Genomic DNA, 20,384 nt, shown 5'->3' with positions numbered 1-20,384 from the left:
TCAAGATGAAGAGTGGCCACAGGAGAAGAGTTGTGCAGGGTCTTAGTGGTAAGGACGAGAAGCTTGAATTTGATGTGATGTGGAAGGACAAACCAGTGCTTTAGGAAAGCAAAGATATGCTTTAGGAATTATTTTGGGGAAGTTATGTGGCCTGTGGTATACAAGGGGTCAAGACCAGATGAACACAGTGGTCCTGTCTGGCCTTAGAATCTATGAATCTTTGAGGTCGAGGGATTCAAGGACAGGGGATGACTTAGATGGGGCAAAGATGATGATCTAACTACTGTGGTTTTTTTATGGGCTTGAAGGATATTATGGATGTCAGAGAAGCTGGAGAGGATGAAGGAGGTCTTTTGTAGACAAAAGGTTAATCTCATAAATATTGTGGAGGATGAAGCCCCCTCTGGCCACTAATTAGTCAAGTTTTTCTGACCAAGAAGTTCATCCTGTCTGTTCTGTAGTTGGGTGAATATGTTGTGATCTTCCCAGTGCGGTGGTGTATATTTTCTTCAGTGCATTTTGAACAGAAGTTATTTTACCAAGTAAGCACATCAAAAGTGTCTTAACTGCATAGAAGAAAATGTTCAGTATGTTCAAGCAGAATAACATTAAGTTGGAATGAAAAGTACAAAATCTTTACTAACATTTCAGTTACCCAAGTAATCTTATCCTTTAAAAATATACCCTGTTTCAGACACACAGGACCATGTTTATCCCTGGTTGTAATGCCATTGATTTCAATGTTGAATTTGGCTCAAGATGTTTTCACACTGGAAAATGTTAAGAACCATTTTATCAGAAAAGCAGCAAATGATTTTAAAATAATCATGATTACATTCTGACATTTTTGTCTGATTTTCCTGTCCTCAGTTTCTTGGTTTGCTTTTTCTGACCCATACATGTAGTTTGTAATGAATGATTTTTGTACCTTCAAATGCAAAATGCTCCATGTTTTGTACTCAAAATGGGAAGAATCTAGTGATAGAATCTTTTTTTAAAAAAAATAACTGGAAAGAGGAGTAAGAGGAAGAAAATATAAGTTTGGGTTATATAAAGCTCTATGCACCGATAAGATCGTACGGAGTCAGACTAAAGGTCCATCTAGCCCAGTATCCGGTCTTCTGACAGTGCCCAATGCCAGGTGCCCCAGAGGGAATGAAGAGAACAGGTAATCATCAAGTGATCCATCCCCTGTCGCCCATTCCTAGCTTCTGGCAAACAGAGGCTATGGACACTATACCTGCCTATTCTGGCTAATAGCCATTGATGGACCTATCCTCCATGAATTTATCTAGTTCTCTTTTGAACTCTGTTATAGGCTTGGCCTTCACAACCTCCTCTGGCAAGGAGTTCCACAGGTCGACTGTGCATTGTGTGAAAAAATACTTCCTTTTGTTTGTATGAAACCTGCTGCATATTAATTTCATTTTGTGGCCCCTAGTTCTTGTGTTATGAGAAGGAGTAAATAACACTGCCTTATTTACTTTCTCCACACCAGTCATGATTTTATAGACCTCTATCATATCCCCCCTTAGGCATCTCTTTTGCAAGCCGAAAAGACCCGGTCTTATTAATCTCTCCTCATACGGCAGCCGTTCCATAAATAAAATAGTAAACGGATGGTTAATGGTAAGCATTAGTCTCACTGGTTAACTACCCTAGCTGTTAACCCTAGCTGTGCTGGCCAGCTGGCAGGCGGCCGGCCAGCTGGCGGGTTGCCGGCCAGCCAGCCAGAGTGACCTCAGCCATGCTGGTAGGCTGGCTGGAGCAACCCCACCCAGCCAGCTGGAGCAGCTCCAGTCCCAGATGTTAGCCACTGGCTGGCGGTAGCAACCCCAGCCGCCGTCCAGCCGGCGGGAGTCGCTCTGGCTGCGCCGGCCCCCCAGAGCAACCCCGGCAGGCGGGTGGGTAGGAGCTGCCCCAGCTGCACCGGGCCGGCCGGCGGGAGCTGCCCCAGCCCCAGCTGCACCGGGCCGGCCGGTTGGCGGAAGCAGCCCCAGTCGCGGCCGGCTGGAGTGACCCCAACCCTAGCCGTCAGCCGGTCAGAGCAACCCCAGCTTTAGCTGCTGGCCAGCCAGCAGGAGGAGCCCCAGCCCCAGCAGTTAACTGGTTAAATAATATAATTTTAATAGTTTAAACAGTTAACTTTTTAAAATAATATTTACATCCCAAACTAGATATCTTACTGTGAGTACTTGTACATGAATAGGTCATTGATTACTTCTTAATATAATTTTTTAATTCTTTCATTGTTTGTAGTTGCTTGTAAATGATATTTTCTGTAGCACTTGTGTACTTTTCCATTGAGCATATGTTTTGTGCTACCTTTCAAATCGTGCTGAAGTCAACACGACAATTGACTGTGTTTCAGCATCGCATTTAATGTAGATCTGAGAAAATGTTTTTTCCTTTTTAAAAAAATGTTAATTTTGAGAGCGATGCCAGATGGACAGTACCAGAAAATAGAAACCCTTTACTTATAGAATAGATACACACCACAAGCAGCAGCAGTACAAGCTTTCTCTTACTGATTCTGCTACAAAGTGTGTAAAAGCGTGTTTTAGGAGGATCACAGTTGAGAAAGGTACTTGACCTTCCTGTTGTGGCTGCTGATAAAGGTGCCATTTCACATGGTGCCCACCAAGACCATTAACTCATTTTTCATAGGTCACCCGTTGTTGTTAGGACAATTTCTTGTCAGTACCTCAACAGCCATACCCCATTGTAACCCCAGCTTGCCTCCAACGACTTGTTCATTGACTGCTGCAGGATGAGCATGTGTGTTTCGTGAACACACTAAGCCCTGGTCTACACAACAAATTTATGTTGGTGTAACTACATCACTCAGGGTGTGGATACTGACATAACTCCTAGTGTAGACAGCGCTATGTTAACAGGAGGGCTTCGTCCTTCGACATAGCTGCTACCCCTTGGGGAGTTGGAATACCTAAGCAGACGGGAGAAGCTCTCCCCTCAGCATAGGTAGCGTCTTCACTAAATGCTACAGCAGTACAGCTGCAGCACTGTAAGTGTAGAAGAGCCCAAAGTAGTTTATTTAATATATATTAGTAATAGAAGAGTGGATTTAAAAAATAATAAATGTTTGGAATTCAGACTGCAATTTCTTCTATGCTTTTAATGTCTCTGGCCAATTCCTTTGTTTTTGGAGCCTTTAATAAGAGCAAACAATTTGTGGTTATCACTATATACATATGGATACTTTAAAAACATACTTAAAACATTTTGGGAAAGATGTGTACAAATGGGAGAAAGTCCAGAGAAGAGCAACAAAAATGATGAAAAGTCTAGAAAACATGACCTATGAGGAAAGATTGAAAAAAATGGGTTTGTTTAGTCTGGAGAAGAGAAGACTGTGTGGAGACATAACAGTTTTCAAGTACATAAAAGGTTGTTACAAGGAGGAGGGAGGTAAATTGTTCTCCTTAACTTCTGAGGATAGGAAAAGAAACATTGGTCTTAAATTGCAGCAAGGATGGTTTAGGTTGAACATTAGGAAAAATGTCCTGTCAGGGTAGTTAAGCATTGGAATAAGTCGCCTAGGGAGGTTGTGGAATCTCTGTGTTGGGGATTTTAAAGAGCAGGTTAGACAAACACCTGTCAGGGATGGTCTAGATCAGTGGTTCTCAAAGCCGGTCCGCCGCTTGTTCAGGGAAAGCCCCTGGCGGGCCGGGCTGGTTTGTTTACCTGCCGCGTCCGCAGCTTCGGCCGATCGCAGCTCCCGCTGGCTGCGGTTCACCGCTCCAGGCCAATGGGGGCTGCAGGAAGGGCGGCCAGCACATCCCTCGGCCCCCACCGCTTCCCGCAGCTCCCATTGACCTAGAGTGGTAAACCGCGGCCAGTGGGAGCTGCGATCAGCCGAACCTGCGGACACGGCAGGTAAACAAACCAGCCCGGCCAGCCAGGGGCTTTTCCTGAACAAGCAGTGGACCAGCTTTGAGAACCACTGGTCTAGATAGTACTTAGTCCTGCCGTAAGTGCACGACTAGATGACCTCTCGAGATCCCTTCCAGTCCTATGATTCTGTGATTGTATGAAAACCCTTAACAATTACCCACTAGGGTTAGCTCTTAACAGTTGGCCAGCATAGAGTTCAGTTTATATAAATATGTTACTCAATATAAAAGTATATAATAAAAAATAGAAGTAATCCATGTACAGCAAATTCTACAGTAAAAGTTTAAATAAATTGATACATATTGTAGCCTACCATGGCTGTACATTGAAATCCTTTATTAATTTTACAGGTTAGAAAATCTTGAAAACATGAATTTAAACAATAACCAGCTGGAAAGTGTTCCCAAAGAGCTATGTTCCTTGCAAAAGCTCTCTGAACTCCATCTATCTCACAATTGTCTCATCACAGTACCTGAAGAGATTGGATACATGACGAATCTGAGAATGCTGTGCCTGTCAAGAAACCAAATAGGAGTGCTCCCTGACGTGAGTAATGTTGTGCTTTCAAAGGTAGTATTTTCTTTTTCAGTGAATATGGATATCTTAAGAAAGCATTTGAATACCACATCTTTAAGGGTGGAATTTTCCAAAGTGGCTTTGTGATTTGGGTGCACATGTCAGACTTTTATGACTAAGGCACATTTGATAATCCCACCCTTAGAGATATGTTGTTAAAATACTGTTTTCTTTAGGAATATGGAGATCTCAAATTTCATAAGGATTAATAGATTGGTTTAGTTATTTCTCAAAATAGGACCAAAACCTTATTAGTTAAATTAGACAAGTAGGGGTCAAATTTTCAAAGGGCCCCAACTCAGCTTCTCTATCTTTGTGCACCTAGTTTTGGCCTTGCAACTTCTATGAAACTCAAGAATTGAAATATTCATGCCCAGAACAGGGGAATTAGATGCTTGGCTACCTTATTTATTCACACATGCCATGTGCATGTACCAATTTAGGTTTCATAAGCATGCAGAGTTAGACCATTTTTGAAAATTAGCCTGTTAATTCTAGAAAATCTACAAAGAGGGCTATACTTTGAAACATACTAACTAGTTGCTTGCCGAACAATGTGTGGTTGCTCCACTAATCTCATTTGAGAATCAAGAAGAGATACAGGTGTTTAGTGCCCTTGAAATCTCAGGGCACATTTCTCTATAGTGGTCCTGGCTGAATTGATAGAAAGGTTTTGAAAGTAATTGTAAAAAAGAGTGAAATAACATCCCTGACTGCAAGGAATCTCATTACATAAAGTCTGAAGCAATAAAGAACCAGAAGCAACTTATAATGCAAATTCATTGTATTCATTGTTTTGACATATACTAGGCAAAGACTTAAATAGACAATGTCAGCTAGCTTCATGATTCCTCAAAGTGATGCCTTTAAGAGAATATGTGGTAGCTCTGTTATAGCTGGAAAGGATTCTACATGCACAGGTGGAGTATAAACACCTTCATAGTGTGTGTATTATAAAACAGAAACATAAATGTAAATACTGTTCTGCCTCTTTATGGGTCCAATACATACAACAGCATTTCTCTCAGTCAGAGTTGGAAGGCTGGGCTTGCTTTAGTCAAATCTAAATAAAGGTCTAAAATGCATTAGATATTAAATGTTAAAAGTCTAAACTCTGGCTCATTCTAGTCAGCTTCCACAGGAGAAAAGTAACCTCACATACTGGTTTTCCTCTTAACTCAAGCCCCCCTTTGCAGATGCACTAAGCCCCATTGCCTTTTGAAAATTTGGCCCTAAATGCATATCCACTGAGAAATTTCATTTTGCATTTATTGTACTTGTGCTTAGCTTTCATTTGTCATCCTATCAAGTTAGAAGAAAAGATAAAGGACATCTGTCAGTTTAAAATAATCAAAATAAATATGTATTTTTTGCCTAGCATTTTAGTTACAAATTGCTGTATTATTAATGTCAGTAAGTGAGTGGTCTTCATCTTACGTTCTCAGGAATATTGCATATACTAATCCTGCCTGTGTCTAGTAGATTGTTTCTGATTGGAATTGTAATACTTTTTCTATTACTCCTTGCTCAGCACCAGAGGACAATCAACAGTATGTGCATCAAGGAGGAGGAAATAAAATGTGGAACATTTAAAGCTTGTATGTGATGGAATTTGCTTTGTCTTGTTACAAAGAATACTGGAGTATTGGATGTACATTGCACAATGTTTGTCTTTGATTTCTGTATTCACTTTGTCATCTGTAAAAGCCAATCAATAAAATGAATTGAAGATGGCTGCCACAAAAGAAAATGTTAAAAACATTTGTTAATACCATTGTATCTTGGCAGCTGCTTTCAGCTACTGCTTGAGTTGTCATTGAAAACACTTAAAAAATACCAGCAGAAACTAAAATCCTGTGTATTCACACAGATGCAAGCAATTATCTTAAGAAATGAAAATTGAGTTAGATATTGAGGGCTGGAAACCAATAGTAATTCTGAAAGTGAAGGAGCTCTATTTAAAAGTTTTTTTTTAATTAGAGATAGGAGTCTGAGAAGTGTGGATTCACATGCTGCTCAGTGTGGTAAACAGGGAAAGCCTTGATGTAGAGAAGAAGATACTGGTATTATAAATAATTCAGAATGAGGTGCGAGGGAGGATGTGTGGGAGGGGGATAAGAGATCCATGGGAATTTTGAATGATAAACGCAGATGTTATTTTTATAATACCAAAAGAATGGATACCTTCTTCCCTTTTGTAATTCATTTTCAGTTTTCCTCCTGTTTTCTCTTTTATCTGCTAACTCAGTTTCTCTTCGTCAGTACTGTTGCTTCCTGATGCCTGAGACTGCTCTCTCGTCTCATGGGGATTTTAACTTCACGTTCACTGTTGTTGATATTCTTTAATTTTTATTACATTGTTTCCCCCCTTCCATCTAGGGCCTTTGCAAATTGAGAAAACTAAGAATTCTAGATGTAGCAGGGAACAAAATTCAGATCTTCCCAATAGCAGTAAGTATTATTTTCTATATGTTATTCTCTAATATGAAATTTCTGCTGCAGATCTATTAAATGAATTATATGGGCAGCCTATGTAACTTGTAGCGATTGATAGCATGAGTTTCACAACACATTGAGTGAAAAGAAAAAAATATAGAGTAGAGTAGTTGCATATAAACCAAACAAAATCTAATTGGATCTAGCAAAGTTATGTAAACCACAGTAGCTGTGTCTTAAACAGTCCATATAATAATAGCATTAATATAATTTTAATATTGCTAAATCAAGGAGCCAAAAGTTTCAGATTTAAAAATGTGCTTGGGAATTTCCAGTTGCTAAAGAATTTTTGTTTATGTCAAAATACAATCACACATTCACCACAATTTGTAATAGTCTGCACAGTATTATGTTAGAAATTTTACAAAAGGTCATGACTACAGCGTTTTGATTTTAATGTTGAGTGTATTTAGTGTCATACCTGGACCAACTAATCACTTGGAAAGGGGAATAAAGATTAATCTGTAACTAAAAAGATGTAGGAGAGTCCAAATAAAAATCCCACTCATGTGGTGGGGTTTGTAGACCACAATTTGTATGTTTTTTTGTGTCCTTTGTCCTCTGAGAATTCAATAATTTGATATACCACTAACCATTACATAAGCTCTTTCTGCTGCATTGCAATCTTTGTTTTTAGCATAGGAATCTTTTGTGTGTGTGCGTTCTTTCGTGGCTGTTTTGAGTCATGCTCTTCTTTAATAGTTTGGCTTCCAATTCTTCTGGCACTTATGAGATAGTGGGGGAATGAAATCCTTTGATTTCAACTACTCTAGCTTTTCTAAGTTTCTTTACGTTTTGTTATTGCTGTGTCTATAACATACATTATTTGTGAGTGGTGACCTGTTTTGCAGAGGGCATTGGAGAACATCTCCTTCCCACTAGTAGTCAAATTCTGTGTGTTGTCTACTGAAAGTTACTATGTTATATTGAAGTTACTGTAAATAAATAAATTTTGCAAAAAAACAATACATTTGGTAGAGCCTTTTTTTTTCAATTAATGTGTGTAGGTTTGAATGTACACATGCATTAACAGCAATAATCACATAACGGCATGACTAAATTACTTTATTCTGCTCAGGCAACATAGTAATTTAGGCGTGCCCTCAGGTGATTATTATCAGAGGACTCATTTACAGCCTGGCACAGTTTCAAAACAGCAGGAAAGGTTATAACAAGAAACTGTGTGTTTTATACAGGACAAAACAAGATGGTTTGAGTTTATAAATTTGGGGCCTGATCCCGCAAACCCTCACATGAGTTATTCTGTACTCATGCAGGAAGGCCTACTCATATATTGAATAAGCACTACTTGTTTTGCAGCCAAGGCCAAAAATCATTTCAAAATTTTCCAAAAAAGCAATGCAAAGATGAGGGAGAAAAAGAATGGGGCACTGTAATAAATATGGGCCCTACAGTGCTTGTAGAATACTCCTGTTTCTAAGAGCGTAGCAGATTTAAATAGTAGTGTGCATTCTGTAACTAGGTGGTGTTTTATGTAATTATGTACATGTTCACTCTGGATGCTTACCTCAGGCTGTACATAACTGTAGCTTAAATCTGCATCACTATAGTCTATTTTAACACATTTAATGCATATTTAGTGTTCAGTTGTGCCTGATGGTCACTGGCCCACTTTTTAGGCTAGGGTAGCGCCTACTCCAGAGGAAGTTCCAGGAGGGTGTGAACCTCAAGAAGGCAAAATCAGAGTTCCCTGGCAAACAGGAGGGAGTGTGCCTAGTGCTATGCCCCTTTCAGGGATGCAGCCTATTCCACTTTACATTATCTGCCTAGGTTTCATTGGCCAGTGGTGTCAGGGTAGCTCAATAATCCCAGTTCCTCCTTACCCTTTGGCGTAGCTTGTGCTAGGACGGAACATTTCCTTTGTTTTAGTCAGTTCATGGATTGCAGTTGTGCCTAACTGCTGCACAAGTGGGCAAGGAGGCTTCTCATACCTTTTCCCATATTTTGCTAACCTGCAGAGCAGCTGGGAACAATCTGGCCCTTTATCGCACCTCTTTGGATTGATTTTAATAGCAACCCTTTGGTAATCTGAATTTGTGAACATTTAGCAATCTAGCCTATGATCATGGATTTAGTTCTAGTTTTTGCTCTCTAGCTGATTTCTCTGCTGCAAGAATCATTTAGATACTTCAGTATATTTTTCCACAACTCTCAGGTAATCTTCAGGGCTGCTGCACATTTTGCTGTTTCTGGAGTCTTGGTTGATCCATCAAAGTTGAAGCTTGGCTAAGGATCTTTGAAAAAACAGGGATGGAGCAAAGAGGGGGAGAATGGAGTAAAAGGTTCAGGGTGGGGTTCTGTATTGTTAATTCAAAATGTAAATGTGATCCTCTTCCGTGAAAAAATATTATTTTAAGGGAAATTATTTACTGACTATTTAAACTTAATTTTAAGAGTCTGAACAGTTTTAGTTTGGGTGACTAGATGCAATCATTTTTTTTATAAGACAGCACTAGGTGCAGGAGGCTCATTTCAGTTAGCATTTTCAGTACAGTATTCACAGACTAAATTACTTCTGCAACAAGGATAGCCCTCCTAGCAACAACAAGTAGCGCTCTTCCTCTATTACATGGATACAATTTATGTAACTGAACAAGGAATTCTGATAAAGCTGTAGCGTAAACATTAGCAGCAAAATTAATCTGGAATATTTCAAGGCCTTTTTGTTTTCTTTTAAACAAAGTAAGTATATATAGGTAGAAATCTTTAGTGTATAAACATTCCTTTTTTGTGGTAATATCCATTTCAAAACTTTATGACAAGGTCTTAGGACTCTTTAGCAAAGTTCTTCAGCCCCTGTGGGTATACTTTCATAACGAAATTGAGAAGAGATGTGTCAGAGGAAACAATAATCCCATACTAGGAACCCTTAAAAAGAGGAGATGCTCTATAATCAGAGGTTCTCAACCTTTTTCTTTCTGAGCCCCCCCCCCCCATGCTATAAAAACTGCACGGCCCACCTGTGCCACAGTAACTGGTTTTCTGCATATAAAAGCCAGGGCCATTGTTAAGGGGTAGCAAGCAGGGCAATTTCCTGGGGCCCCATGCCACAGGGGCCCCTACAAAGCTACATTGTTCAGGCTTCAGCTTCAGCCCCGAGTGATTGGGCTCAGGGTCCTGGACTTCAGCCCCATGTGGTGGGGCTTTGGCTTTCTGCCCTGGGCCCCAGTGAATCTAATGCTGGGTCTGCTTGGAGGCCCCCCTGAACCTGCTCGAGGCCCCCTTAGGGGCCCTGGACCTCTGGTTGAGAACTACTACTCTATATAACCTGAATCATGATGATTTGCTAGGCTCTATGGGACCACACGTGATCAGAGTATGCAGTTTATTTTAACAGATACACAGATGAGCTGTTCTTGTTTTCTTATGCCAAATTGAAATTTGAATGGCTCTAAAATCGCCAAGAAAGATAGAGCTGTTTCAGCTGTGCTTGTCAGAGTTCTATCCCTGGAATTCAAGAGGGATTCCCATTACGTCACGTGATATGAGATCAGACTTGGTGACATCTGTGTTCTGGTAGTATAATTCTAATGCAGCAAAATAAGATAGAAAAGCTTTATTTATTAATGGAGCAAGTGGGAAAAAGGTAAAATAATAAGTATCTAATGATTGAAATGTTGATGAATTCCAGCAGTTTTGAGGGAAGTCTTCCCCTTTTCTCATTATCCATGTTCAGTCTATCTTTATATCTATTTCAAAATGCAACAGAAAAGATAGGTCTGTTTTCTGTATAGCAGAACAGAAACCTGACAGCCTTTTGTTTTCTATGTAAGAAAACAAAGACAAAACTCTAGAAAGTGCCTTTTCCCCCCACTGGGAGAAATGTTGAATCTTTTCTCTTCTATACGTTTATTTGACTACAAAAACCCATTAAAAGAGTCTTTGCCCAGAAATAGTTTTGGCCAAGAGGGAGATTGTTTAGCTTTCCTCTAGGTTTACTTGGTGAGCCATAATTCTCATGTCAGTGTATACAGTGTTTATTAATGTAGGACATTTGCAACTTTCAGTACTTCAACTTTTCTAATTATCTTTTATATAGCAAGATAGTTCCAAAAGGGTTTATTGTCCAAAATCTAAGTATTTGCATAATTTTGTTCATGTTTTCATAATTGTCCTTCTCTGGATTTTTGTTCAGTAGTCACTGGAGTAGAACTCAATTTTTCAGCTTTGTAGAACGTTTCTTCTAAAGTTTCTCTGACAATGATTATTGATTTTAATGAAATACCTAAACCAGCGGTTCTCAAACTTTAGCAAACAGAGGACCCCCATTTTGATTTACATTTTTTCGAGGACCCCCCCAAGCCCCACACTCCACCTCAGGCCCTGCCTCCACTCCACCCCTTCCCCCAAGGTCCCACCCCACCTCTTCCTGCTCCTGCTCCATTCCTGCCCCTCCTCTTCCCCACCTCTTTCTGCCTCTTCCCCTGAGCACGCCCCATCCCCACTCCCCTGGCCCTCCCAGTGCTTCCTGCACACCGCTGAACAACTGATCCGTGGCGTGCAGGAGGCACTGGGAGGGAGGGGAAGGAGTTGAGGGAGGGAGGAGTTGATCAACGGAGCCCGCGGACTCCAGTTTGAAAAATCCTGACCTAAACCATTTCAGCACCGTTTTCGGTGGCTGTGTTTTTAGTAAGCTTCCTTTGTTCTGGGATATCTACAAATTGTCCCAAATTAAGACCCCTTGCAGACAACTTGTTCTTAAATGCCTGTACTTTATATGTAGGCTTGGCAAAATTTGTTTTTTTTCTTTAAAAAATTAATGGATGATATTGATTTTTATCAATTTAAATTTTCACAGTTGCAGGAAAATAGGGGGTTCAGACATTTATTTACTGATAATAGACATTGAGATTAAAAAAGTTAAAAGCTTTATAAATTGTTAAAACACAAATTATCAACACCACGTGTCAAAATATACAAAGTAAATATCCTTAAATCAGCAAATCATATCTGTTTTGGCTATTCATTTGCTAGATCATTTGTAACAAGTCTTGTTCAAAATAAGGCTTGCCCTGAAATAAGACATTATATTTTTCTTAAAATAAAGTCATTACTCTTAGAAAAGGAAACAAGAATGAGTACCACTGATCTTATAATAGACTTACAGATACTCTATTAAATTGTCCTTGAAGCTATTAACTGAGGGAACAGATTGTTATGTGCATTATTCCAGTGTGCCTATTATATGTTCCAACTATGATTCAAGAGAAGTATTTGTGTACCCGCTGTTCTATTTTACTGGACAAAATGAATTAGAGAGATAAGAGCAGTACAATTTTTTTTTAAAAAAATATAAGATTAGCAGATTGTTCCATTTTTGTTGGTGAGGGAGCCAGAAACAGAATCTTTAGTTTTACGTGTTTTCCTTATACAGTGAGTTAAATTATGTCGTGCTTTTATTGACCTCCATGCATTTTTCCACAGCACTGTATACTTCAGAAACAAGAATTTGTTAGGCATACCGTAAAACAAGTGAACAGTGAATTTAAGTTTCCGTGTTTGATTAAGCCTATTTCACTTAGGCTTTCTTAGAATCCTGGAACACTTCTGAATAGTATATATGGGAATGATTTGTCCAGTCTCATTTCATTTTTTAAATATTTATTTAGAATTTTTTTAAAAAATGAATAAATTCTTGCTATATAAATAAATAGCAGAGACCCAACAATAATCATTACAATAGCAAACTTTTGCTTAGAGAAACTTTATACAGATCTCTCTATTTAATAGGCAGTTACTTTATTATAAAATGATCATCTTTACACTATACGTGACCTCAGTCACACTCCAAGCCTTTCACTTCCCTCTTTACCTTGAGAGGGTATTCCACTGGGATTGCAGAGTTGAATACGGGAGCGTCAGAATTAAATGCATGTGGAGAAAATCATTCCTGTTTAACAATAGAGGACAGGTTTTTTAATCATTATTTTAATAGTTTCCACTGTGTTAAATGCAGAGATTTTGATAATCTGTAACTATCATGTGATTTTAAATAATACTCTAGGCACAAGATCTCTCTTGTAGAACAACCAGTCTTGTCTGATTTACATTTTTATATTATTTATTAGCAAGAATAATGGAATATGTATTTCACTTAAATCTTGTATGTTTTTTCCAGCAGATGAGTATATCTCCTGCTTTCTTTACATTCATATTTGTTAATTTGTTTTCCTTATTTAAATAAAAATAGCATTTGAGATTTTTGTTATCTTTTCTGACATAATTACACTATTTATTTTATTCAAATAGATGGAGGACCTTATGCTGATGGAACTTTACTGTGAAGACAATCCATTGCTCCAGAAACAGCCTGTTTCCGCCATACAAGAGGAAGAAGTTTGGTCTCTTAAGGTGAGCAATGAGATAATTCAACTAATACCTTCATAATTTTAAAAATTCAATATTTAAAATAAAAATAAAGATTGAATAGTATTCTTGTCAATCTAACAATTCTAAACAGTTTCTGAATCTCTGTTCAGGTTATTCTTCATGAACTACATGGTTTGGTCAAATTTTCTTTTTTCTATAAGATTGTTTGATCATAGCTGATTATAACTATTCTGCTGAAGAATGTAGGAGAGGCGGAGGTGAAAAGATTGAAGGGAGAACAGATGAGGGCATTGGCATTTACTTAGCAACCTTCCATTTACGTTTGCGTATTGCTATAAAACAAAATTCTGCCCTGACCAAGGGTTTTATGACGGCAGCCTGGGAATAGCAGTTTAGGCAGTAACAGTAGATGATCGTAATGGTCACTTCTGGCCTTAAGAATCTGCTTCCAGTTTGCTGTTATATGATCCTTAGTTATTTGACTCAAATGCAGGCAAGATACTGAGCTTTAATCCATAGCAGGTACAACTCACTGTGTGACAGCATCATTCATCTCTTTTTGTCAGCTTATTTTTTTCTTTGGAATTGTAAGGCTGCTGAAGGATGTTAAATGATGATATTGAAGCTGCTAATTCCAGCCATTACCCAGATTCTGTTCACTCCTCTCAGAAGAAAACTTGGCTGTAGTGGTTCATGTGTTAATCATCTCAGATAAAAATTTTTATAAGCAACTTAGGCATCATTCATTTTCATTGAAAATGGGAATTAAGTTCCACTTAGGCACTTACGAACATTTTACCGATCCAGGCGAAAGTACTGTAATTCTTTCTCAACATGGACATGAGAGTGACAAAAGTTGCAGGTAGTACACAATTTGGTGGCTCTTCTCTGAAGTTTTATGTTACTAGCATTCTTCAGGAAATCATTCTCCATTTTACTACCACTGTTGCAGTTTCACCACTAGTAACTCTATAAACCATCTGCAGGCATTTTTGTCACTCATTTCTACCTGCCCTGAGGTACACTGGAAGCAGTGCAATGGAATGAGATCTCTTGAAAAATGCTCATGTAGATGCAGTCAAAGGTCCTATGCCAGTGCTCCATAACCTGTCCTGGCACTCTGTGCACTACTGGGTCTAATTCATTGTTCTAATGTATAAAATCCTCAGTAGACTACACCCAGGTTAACTCAGACTGCTTCTTGTTCAGGAACCTTACACTATAGCTACCCCTCACCAGTTATCAGAACTTTGATACAGATTTGAGAAAGTAGAAGGCAAAGCCTTCTTCACCTCAGGTCCAGGACTATAAGACACCCACTTAAAGGAGATCAGAGAATGCCAGCTCCAGGTTACACTGCAAGGCACATCTCTTTGCAATATAACCCCTCTAAAACCAGAACAATAGAAAAGTTTGTGATGTACTCAAAACTAGCAGCTCAAGATCAAGCAGAACAGAGACATGACATCATGCTCAAGGGAGGAGATTTGAGAACATCTAGTTTAAGTTGGAGTACTTATTGCCCTAGGCAGCTCTTAACTGCATTTTTAATACTTTTATGCTGCTTAGATAAGGCAGTGCTAAGCAGCTTATGAATGCTGGTAAATAACCCTGAGCCAGCTTCAGTGTGTTGGTACTAAATCTAAGTCAAAGAGATGTATGCTGTGACAAGTATCTTCTTGTTATAAATGCTATTTGTAAAATCTGTTTAAAATACAAGAACATATTAAAATTTTAATGAATTGTCAGTCTTTTTTGTTCTCAAGGATGGGAGAGGTTCTTACTTGGCATGCACTCCAGCAAACTCCTATTGATATCAGTGAGAGTTTTGCTTTTGTAAGAACTGAATGAAAACAGAGCCAAGACCTTGGGATTTGGCCCCAATGGTACCTGTTAACAGCCAGGAGTTTGTTTTGGATGAAAGCACAATATGCTCAAGGCTAACACGTGTACATGATTTACATCCATACTCTTGTTGTAGGTAAGATCAGATTTACTAGTTTTTACCTCCAACAAGAGCAGGTTCTTTGCAGTAGAACTGGGTAACAGAACTGTAGAGTTCTTTGGCTGTGTCACTGAGCAGTCAATCCTACATATTTGTCGATTTCTTAATTTAATTTCTATCTAATTACAGTATGTAAAAGTTAATAATTACTGTTTTCTCATGCAAACTGTGGTGGACCTGAGGTTTTTATGTAATAATTAGGGCTGTCGATTAATCGCAGTTAACTCACACGATTAACTCAAAAAAATTAATTGTGATTAATCGCAGTTTTAATCACACTGTTAAACAATAGAATACCAATTCAAATTTATTAAATGTTTTGGATGTTTCTGTACATTTTCATATATATTGTATTCTATGTTGTAACTGAAATCAAAGTGTATATTTTTGATTATAAATATTTGCGCTGTAAAAATGATAATAAATAGTATTTTTCAGTTCCTCTCATATAAGTACTGCAGTGCAATCTCTGTCATGAAAATGCAGCTTACAAATGTAGATTATTTTTGTTACATGACTGCACTCAAAAACAAAACAGTGTAAAACTTCGGAGCCTACAAGTCCATTCAGTCCTACTTGTTTTTCAGCCAATCACTAAGAGACAAACAAGTTTGTTTACATTTACAGGAGATAGTGCTGCCCTCTTCTTATTTACAGTGTCACCAGAAAGTGAGAACAGGCATTTGCTTGGCACTTTTGTAGCCAGCATTGCAAGGTATTTATGTGCCAGATATCCTAAACAGAAGTCTTAAAAGAGCAACACTCTGATGCGGAAACTACTGACCCTGAACCACCAAAAAAGAAAAACAATCTTCTGCTGGTGAATCTGACTCAGATAATGAAAGTGAACAAGCATCGATCCGTACTGCTTTGGATTGTTATCAAGAAGAACCCGTCATCAGCATGGACCCATGTCCCCTGGAATGGTGGTTGAAGCATGAAGGGACATATGAATCTTTAGTGCATCTTGTGATGCCTGCTACAACAGTGCCATGCAAACACCTGTTCTCACTTTCAGGTGACATTGTAAACAAGAAGCGGACAGCACTATCTCCTGCAAACGTAAACAAACTTGTTTGTCTGAGCGATTGGCTGAACAAGAAGTTGGACTGAGTGGACTTGTAGGCTCCTAAATTTTACATTGTTTTGTTTTTGAATGCAGTTTTTTTGGTAATTAATTCTATATTTGTAAGTTCAAATTTCATGATAAATCAATTGCACTACAGTATGTAGTAGGTGAACTGAAAAATATTTTTTCTTTTGTTTTTTTACAATGTAAAAACTTGTAATCAAAAATAAATATAAAGTGAGCACTGTACACTTTGTATTCTGTGTTGTAATTGAAATCAATATATTTGAAAATGTAGAAGACACCTCAAAATATTTAAGTAAATTGTATTCTATTAATGGTTAACAGTGTGATTAATCAAATGATTAATCGTGATTAATTTTTTTAATCGCTTGACAGCCCTAGTAATAATTGTATGATGTACATACAGTAACTGTATGTGAAGTACTTAGTGAGTGAGTCACTATGTAGCTGTATTGGGTTATTGAGTTTTCCCATATGAATATATTGGTTTAGTTTAATAGAGGCTGTTGGAAAAATGAGCAGGAAGCACTAGAGAAGTAGCCTCAACAAACACTTGTGGGCTATTACAAGACAATGGTTGAGCTATTAGGACTGAAGATGCTACTTTCTGTCAAAGTCACATTGCTGTTTTGCCAGTGCTGGAGCCTAGAGATCAAATGAATATTACACATTTAAAAAACGTGGAAAAAGGGAGGGAGTTGTCAGTGAGCGACTCCTGCTGGGAACAGACTGACACAGACAGGTCCTTGCGGGCATGTCTGAAGGCTTGGGGCCTTCCCAAGCTTCCACGGAATGGTAAGCCTTAGGGAGATGTCATGTGTCTAGACTGTTTATTGTTTTAAGATCTTTTTCTCTGAAATGCTTTCGTTATAAATAAACAATACATTGTTCTAAGAAGGCTGTCTGGTCCCTGGGTGCCACTGATCATAGCTCCCAAGGAATAGAACCACAGATGAGCAAGTCAGGCTTCCAGAGGTGGTAATGGTTTCACCACGCACGGAAGAGAAATAAAGCTTCAGTCATTAGTCTTTGAAGATCCTTTCCTCCGGGCATGTGTTATTGTCCACAAAACAATATCAACTGAGAAACAATGTGCAGTAATTCCCATAGGCTTTTTCTGCTTTAACCAGCCAGGAGGGGAGAGGACACAACCTTCCAAGTTCCTCTTTGACCCAGTTTCTCCTTCCTTTTATACTCTCCTCTCCATTCCCTGCAGCCATATGCCAGCAGGAAGACTATAATACCATTGTCATGATGGCCTCTGCTCAATATGATATATTTGCATATTCTTTTTTTTGTACATGAGGTCTCCCTTGGTCTTAATAAGGAAATTTAGGAATATATTTAGTAATACAAATATTAATTGTTATATAAAGAAAGCATTGCTATGCACTAGCCAAAAAGAGTAATTGTTTATCTCTTGGAAACTTACTAAGATTACTTATGTGAAAATGTTAACTTTAAAAAAAAGTCTAGTGGAGGATATATCAAGAATAAGTTGGGCTTCTGAGGTGCAGCAGACGACTGTTTTTTGTAGCTTTTATAAAATTGCTATTGTAAGCAGGGTCTGAATGAGCTCTCCTGTGACACCTAGTGATGAGCTTGGGGAAAAGACTTCAAGAACAGACTGTATTTGCATAAACACAACTACTCTGCCTAGGTGTGCAGCAGAGGGAACTGCTCTGCCAAAATGATCAGTTGTGGCTGGTGGTGGGTTACAAATCACTTTTAGTACTGAGTGTAGGGGTAATGGAATGTTGTTATCCTGATTGTGTGAGTAAAGGGCAGCAGAACTGTACTTAGCCTGCTCTGATTGAGGGGGTCACTCTCAACTAAACCTCACTAGCTAAGAAGGGGATAGGAATGCCAAATCCCAGTGAATGGCAGGGAAGTGAGGACAGGTGTTTGTATCTGGTGGTGTGGGCTCTGCCTAAAGAGTTGTAGGCATCATTTGACTGTCCCCCCTCTTCACTTTTAAAGGTGTAGGCCTGTCTTGTCATAAGTAACTTGCCTCATTTCTTAGTAGGCTTGATAGTGAAGGTGAATGGAAGGTTAAGTTGTAAATAGGAGCGAGACAAGCAGTATGCTGGAGTCAAAATGTCTGTTCTAGCTAAGATAAGCAGTAGCAACCTGATAGGCATAATGGACAAGATAAACGTGGAATATAAAGAGCAGGTTCCACATGAACAGCATATGGACAAAACATGCTATACAGGGATTGGTTCCTGCAAAGTAACCAATCCAATCCAAAATGATGTGATGTAATGTATAGCAAATGCAATATCGTGTGTAAATGTATATAAAGGAAGAGGTTTTCTGTTTAATTTTGGATGTGTGGTATGGCCTATACCCACCCCCTTATGCTTGAGTCTGATCAACTCAGTGTAGCCTTGCTGTATGCCAAATAAAGGAACCTGAGTAATGAAATCTTGATTTGAACTGAGAATTTTGGATCCCAGAGAACTGGATAAAGTGTTCTCCCAGAACTGGACAATGTGTTCTGGCTAAACCAAGTGGAAAAGGTTTTGGAGGGAATCCCAACAAAAGGTAGAATGGATTAGACTCAATTGAGAGTTTTTGTTTTGTTAAGTGATTAGTAGACCTGAAATCACTGATAATCAGGTCTAGCTGCTGAACCTTAGAGCTGGTGAGGGACAGTGTTGCGGTGAAAGAGACAACCCATCCTGCAGTGAGGTTCACCACTGCCTGCTGAAATCACTGACAGCTGGGTTAACTGGTGGAGCCAGTAAAGAGTGGCAGCAGCAGTGACAGAGTGAATGGCGGCAACTGTGAGTCAGTTGCAGAGGCGGCAGCAGCAGCTCAGTCATTGCTTGACACTGGCCCCCCAGGAGGGAGGTGAACTCACTCTCTGAACTCTGGGCCTTTGCTGACCAAGGACAGCAACTGTGAGCGGGGTGCCGTGGAGGGAGAGCGCAATGGCAGATTAAAGGAAAATTTGTTGGACTTTTACACCACAAGATGAGAAACTGAGGCAAAGGACACAGCCCAATATACTTTGGGGTGGGTGTTTGTTCATGGTCACGTGCCTTTGAATTGTGGTTGTGGTGTTTTCCCAAATTAATGCCAGGTTCCTTTTCCCTTTTTATTAAAAGTTTTCTTTTGTTATACCCAGACTCAGTGTTTGCGAGAGGGGAAGTATTGCCTCTTAGAGGCATCCAGGGTGGTGGTAAATTTTCCCAGATTACAGGGTGGGTTCTGGAGCCAGTTCTGTTTTGTATTGTTAAGAGGAACTGCTAGATATTGAACCCAGACCATGGGACTGCCAACTCCACCTGGCAGAAGAGTTACACTACAAATATATTAGCTTACCCTTTCAGTTTAGTAGCAAAATAACCTTCATCGTCAAGGATTTCAAAGACTAACAGAACATTAACAAAGGCCTATAAATCAAAGTAATTAAGCTGCGATGATTAACTTCAGTAAAAATTTCAAGGACTTGAACAATCTAGACTATTGAGTAGCTGTGCCACCCTTATCCTGCAACCTTGGCTGCCTTATGATGCTTTGGTGAGGGAATTCCCACGTGGGCTGCTCACAAACAGCCTTCCAGCATGCAAGCCACACCCTAAGTGTTTGCGAGTAACTGCAGCTTGCCAGCCACATTTAAATTACTCTCTGGCTCTCACCAGCCTTCGTTATACTGCAGTTGTCCCCAAACTTTTGAGGGTTGTGCCTCTCCTTACTCCTGTTGGTGCCAGCCAGGGCTGGGAGCAGGGCTGCAGCTCAGGGGGCAAAGAAGCTGAGGCTGGGGCCACAACTGGGGCTGGGAGTGGGGTTGGGGACAGATCCAAGGGTGGGGATGGGAGCGGACCCACGCCGAGACTGGGGCGGGCCGGGGACGTGGCTGAGAGCAAAACCGGAGCAGAGCTGGGGGCGGAGAGGGGTTGGGTGGCACTTCCTTCCACCACCCGTGGAGGCTAGCCCAGG

The 20,384-nt window shown here is 39.5% G+C and overlaps 1 protein-coding gene across 1 annotated transcript in view; it reads left to right on the top strand.

Annotated features, from left to right (window-relative positions):
• Positions 1 to 20,384, top strand: part of LRRC69 (leucine rich repeat containing 69) — a 55,641-nt gene that overhangs the window by 12,941 nt on the left and 22,316 nt on the right. Inside the window, exons 4-6 of the mRNA XM_077810037.1 lie at positions 4,266 to 4,461; positions 6,871 to 6,942; positions 13,258 to 13,359. Of these exons, the coding sequence (XP_077666163.1) occupies positions 4,266 to 4,461; positions 6,871 to 6,942; positions 13,258 to 13,359 (370 nt within the window). The remainder of the gene's footprint in view (positions 1 to 4,265; positions 4,462 to 6,870; positions 6,943 to 13,257; positions 13,360 to 20,384) is intronic.

Source organism: Eretmochelys imbricata, chromosome 2, assembly GCF_965152235.1.
Source record: "Eretmochelys imbricata isolate rEreImb1 chromosome 2, rEreImb1.hap1, whole genome shotgun sequence".
NCBI lineage: Eukaryota > Metazoa > Chordata > Testudines > Cheloniidae > Eretmochelys > Eretmochelys imbricata.
The sequence above is the reverse complement of the archived record's forward strand: the minus strand, read 5'-3'. Positions and strand labels throughout refer to the sequence as shown.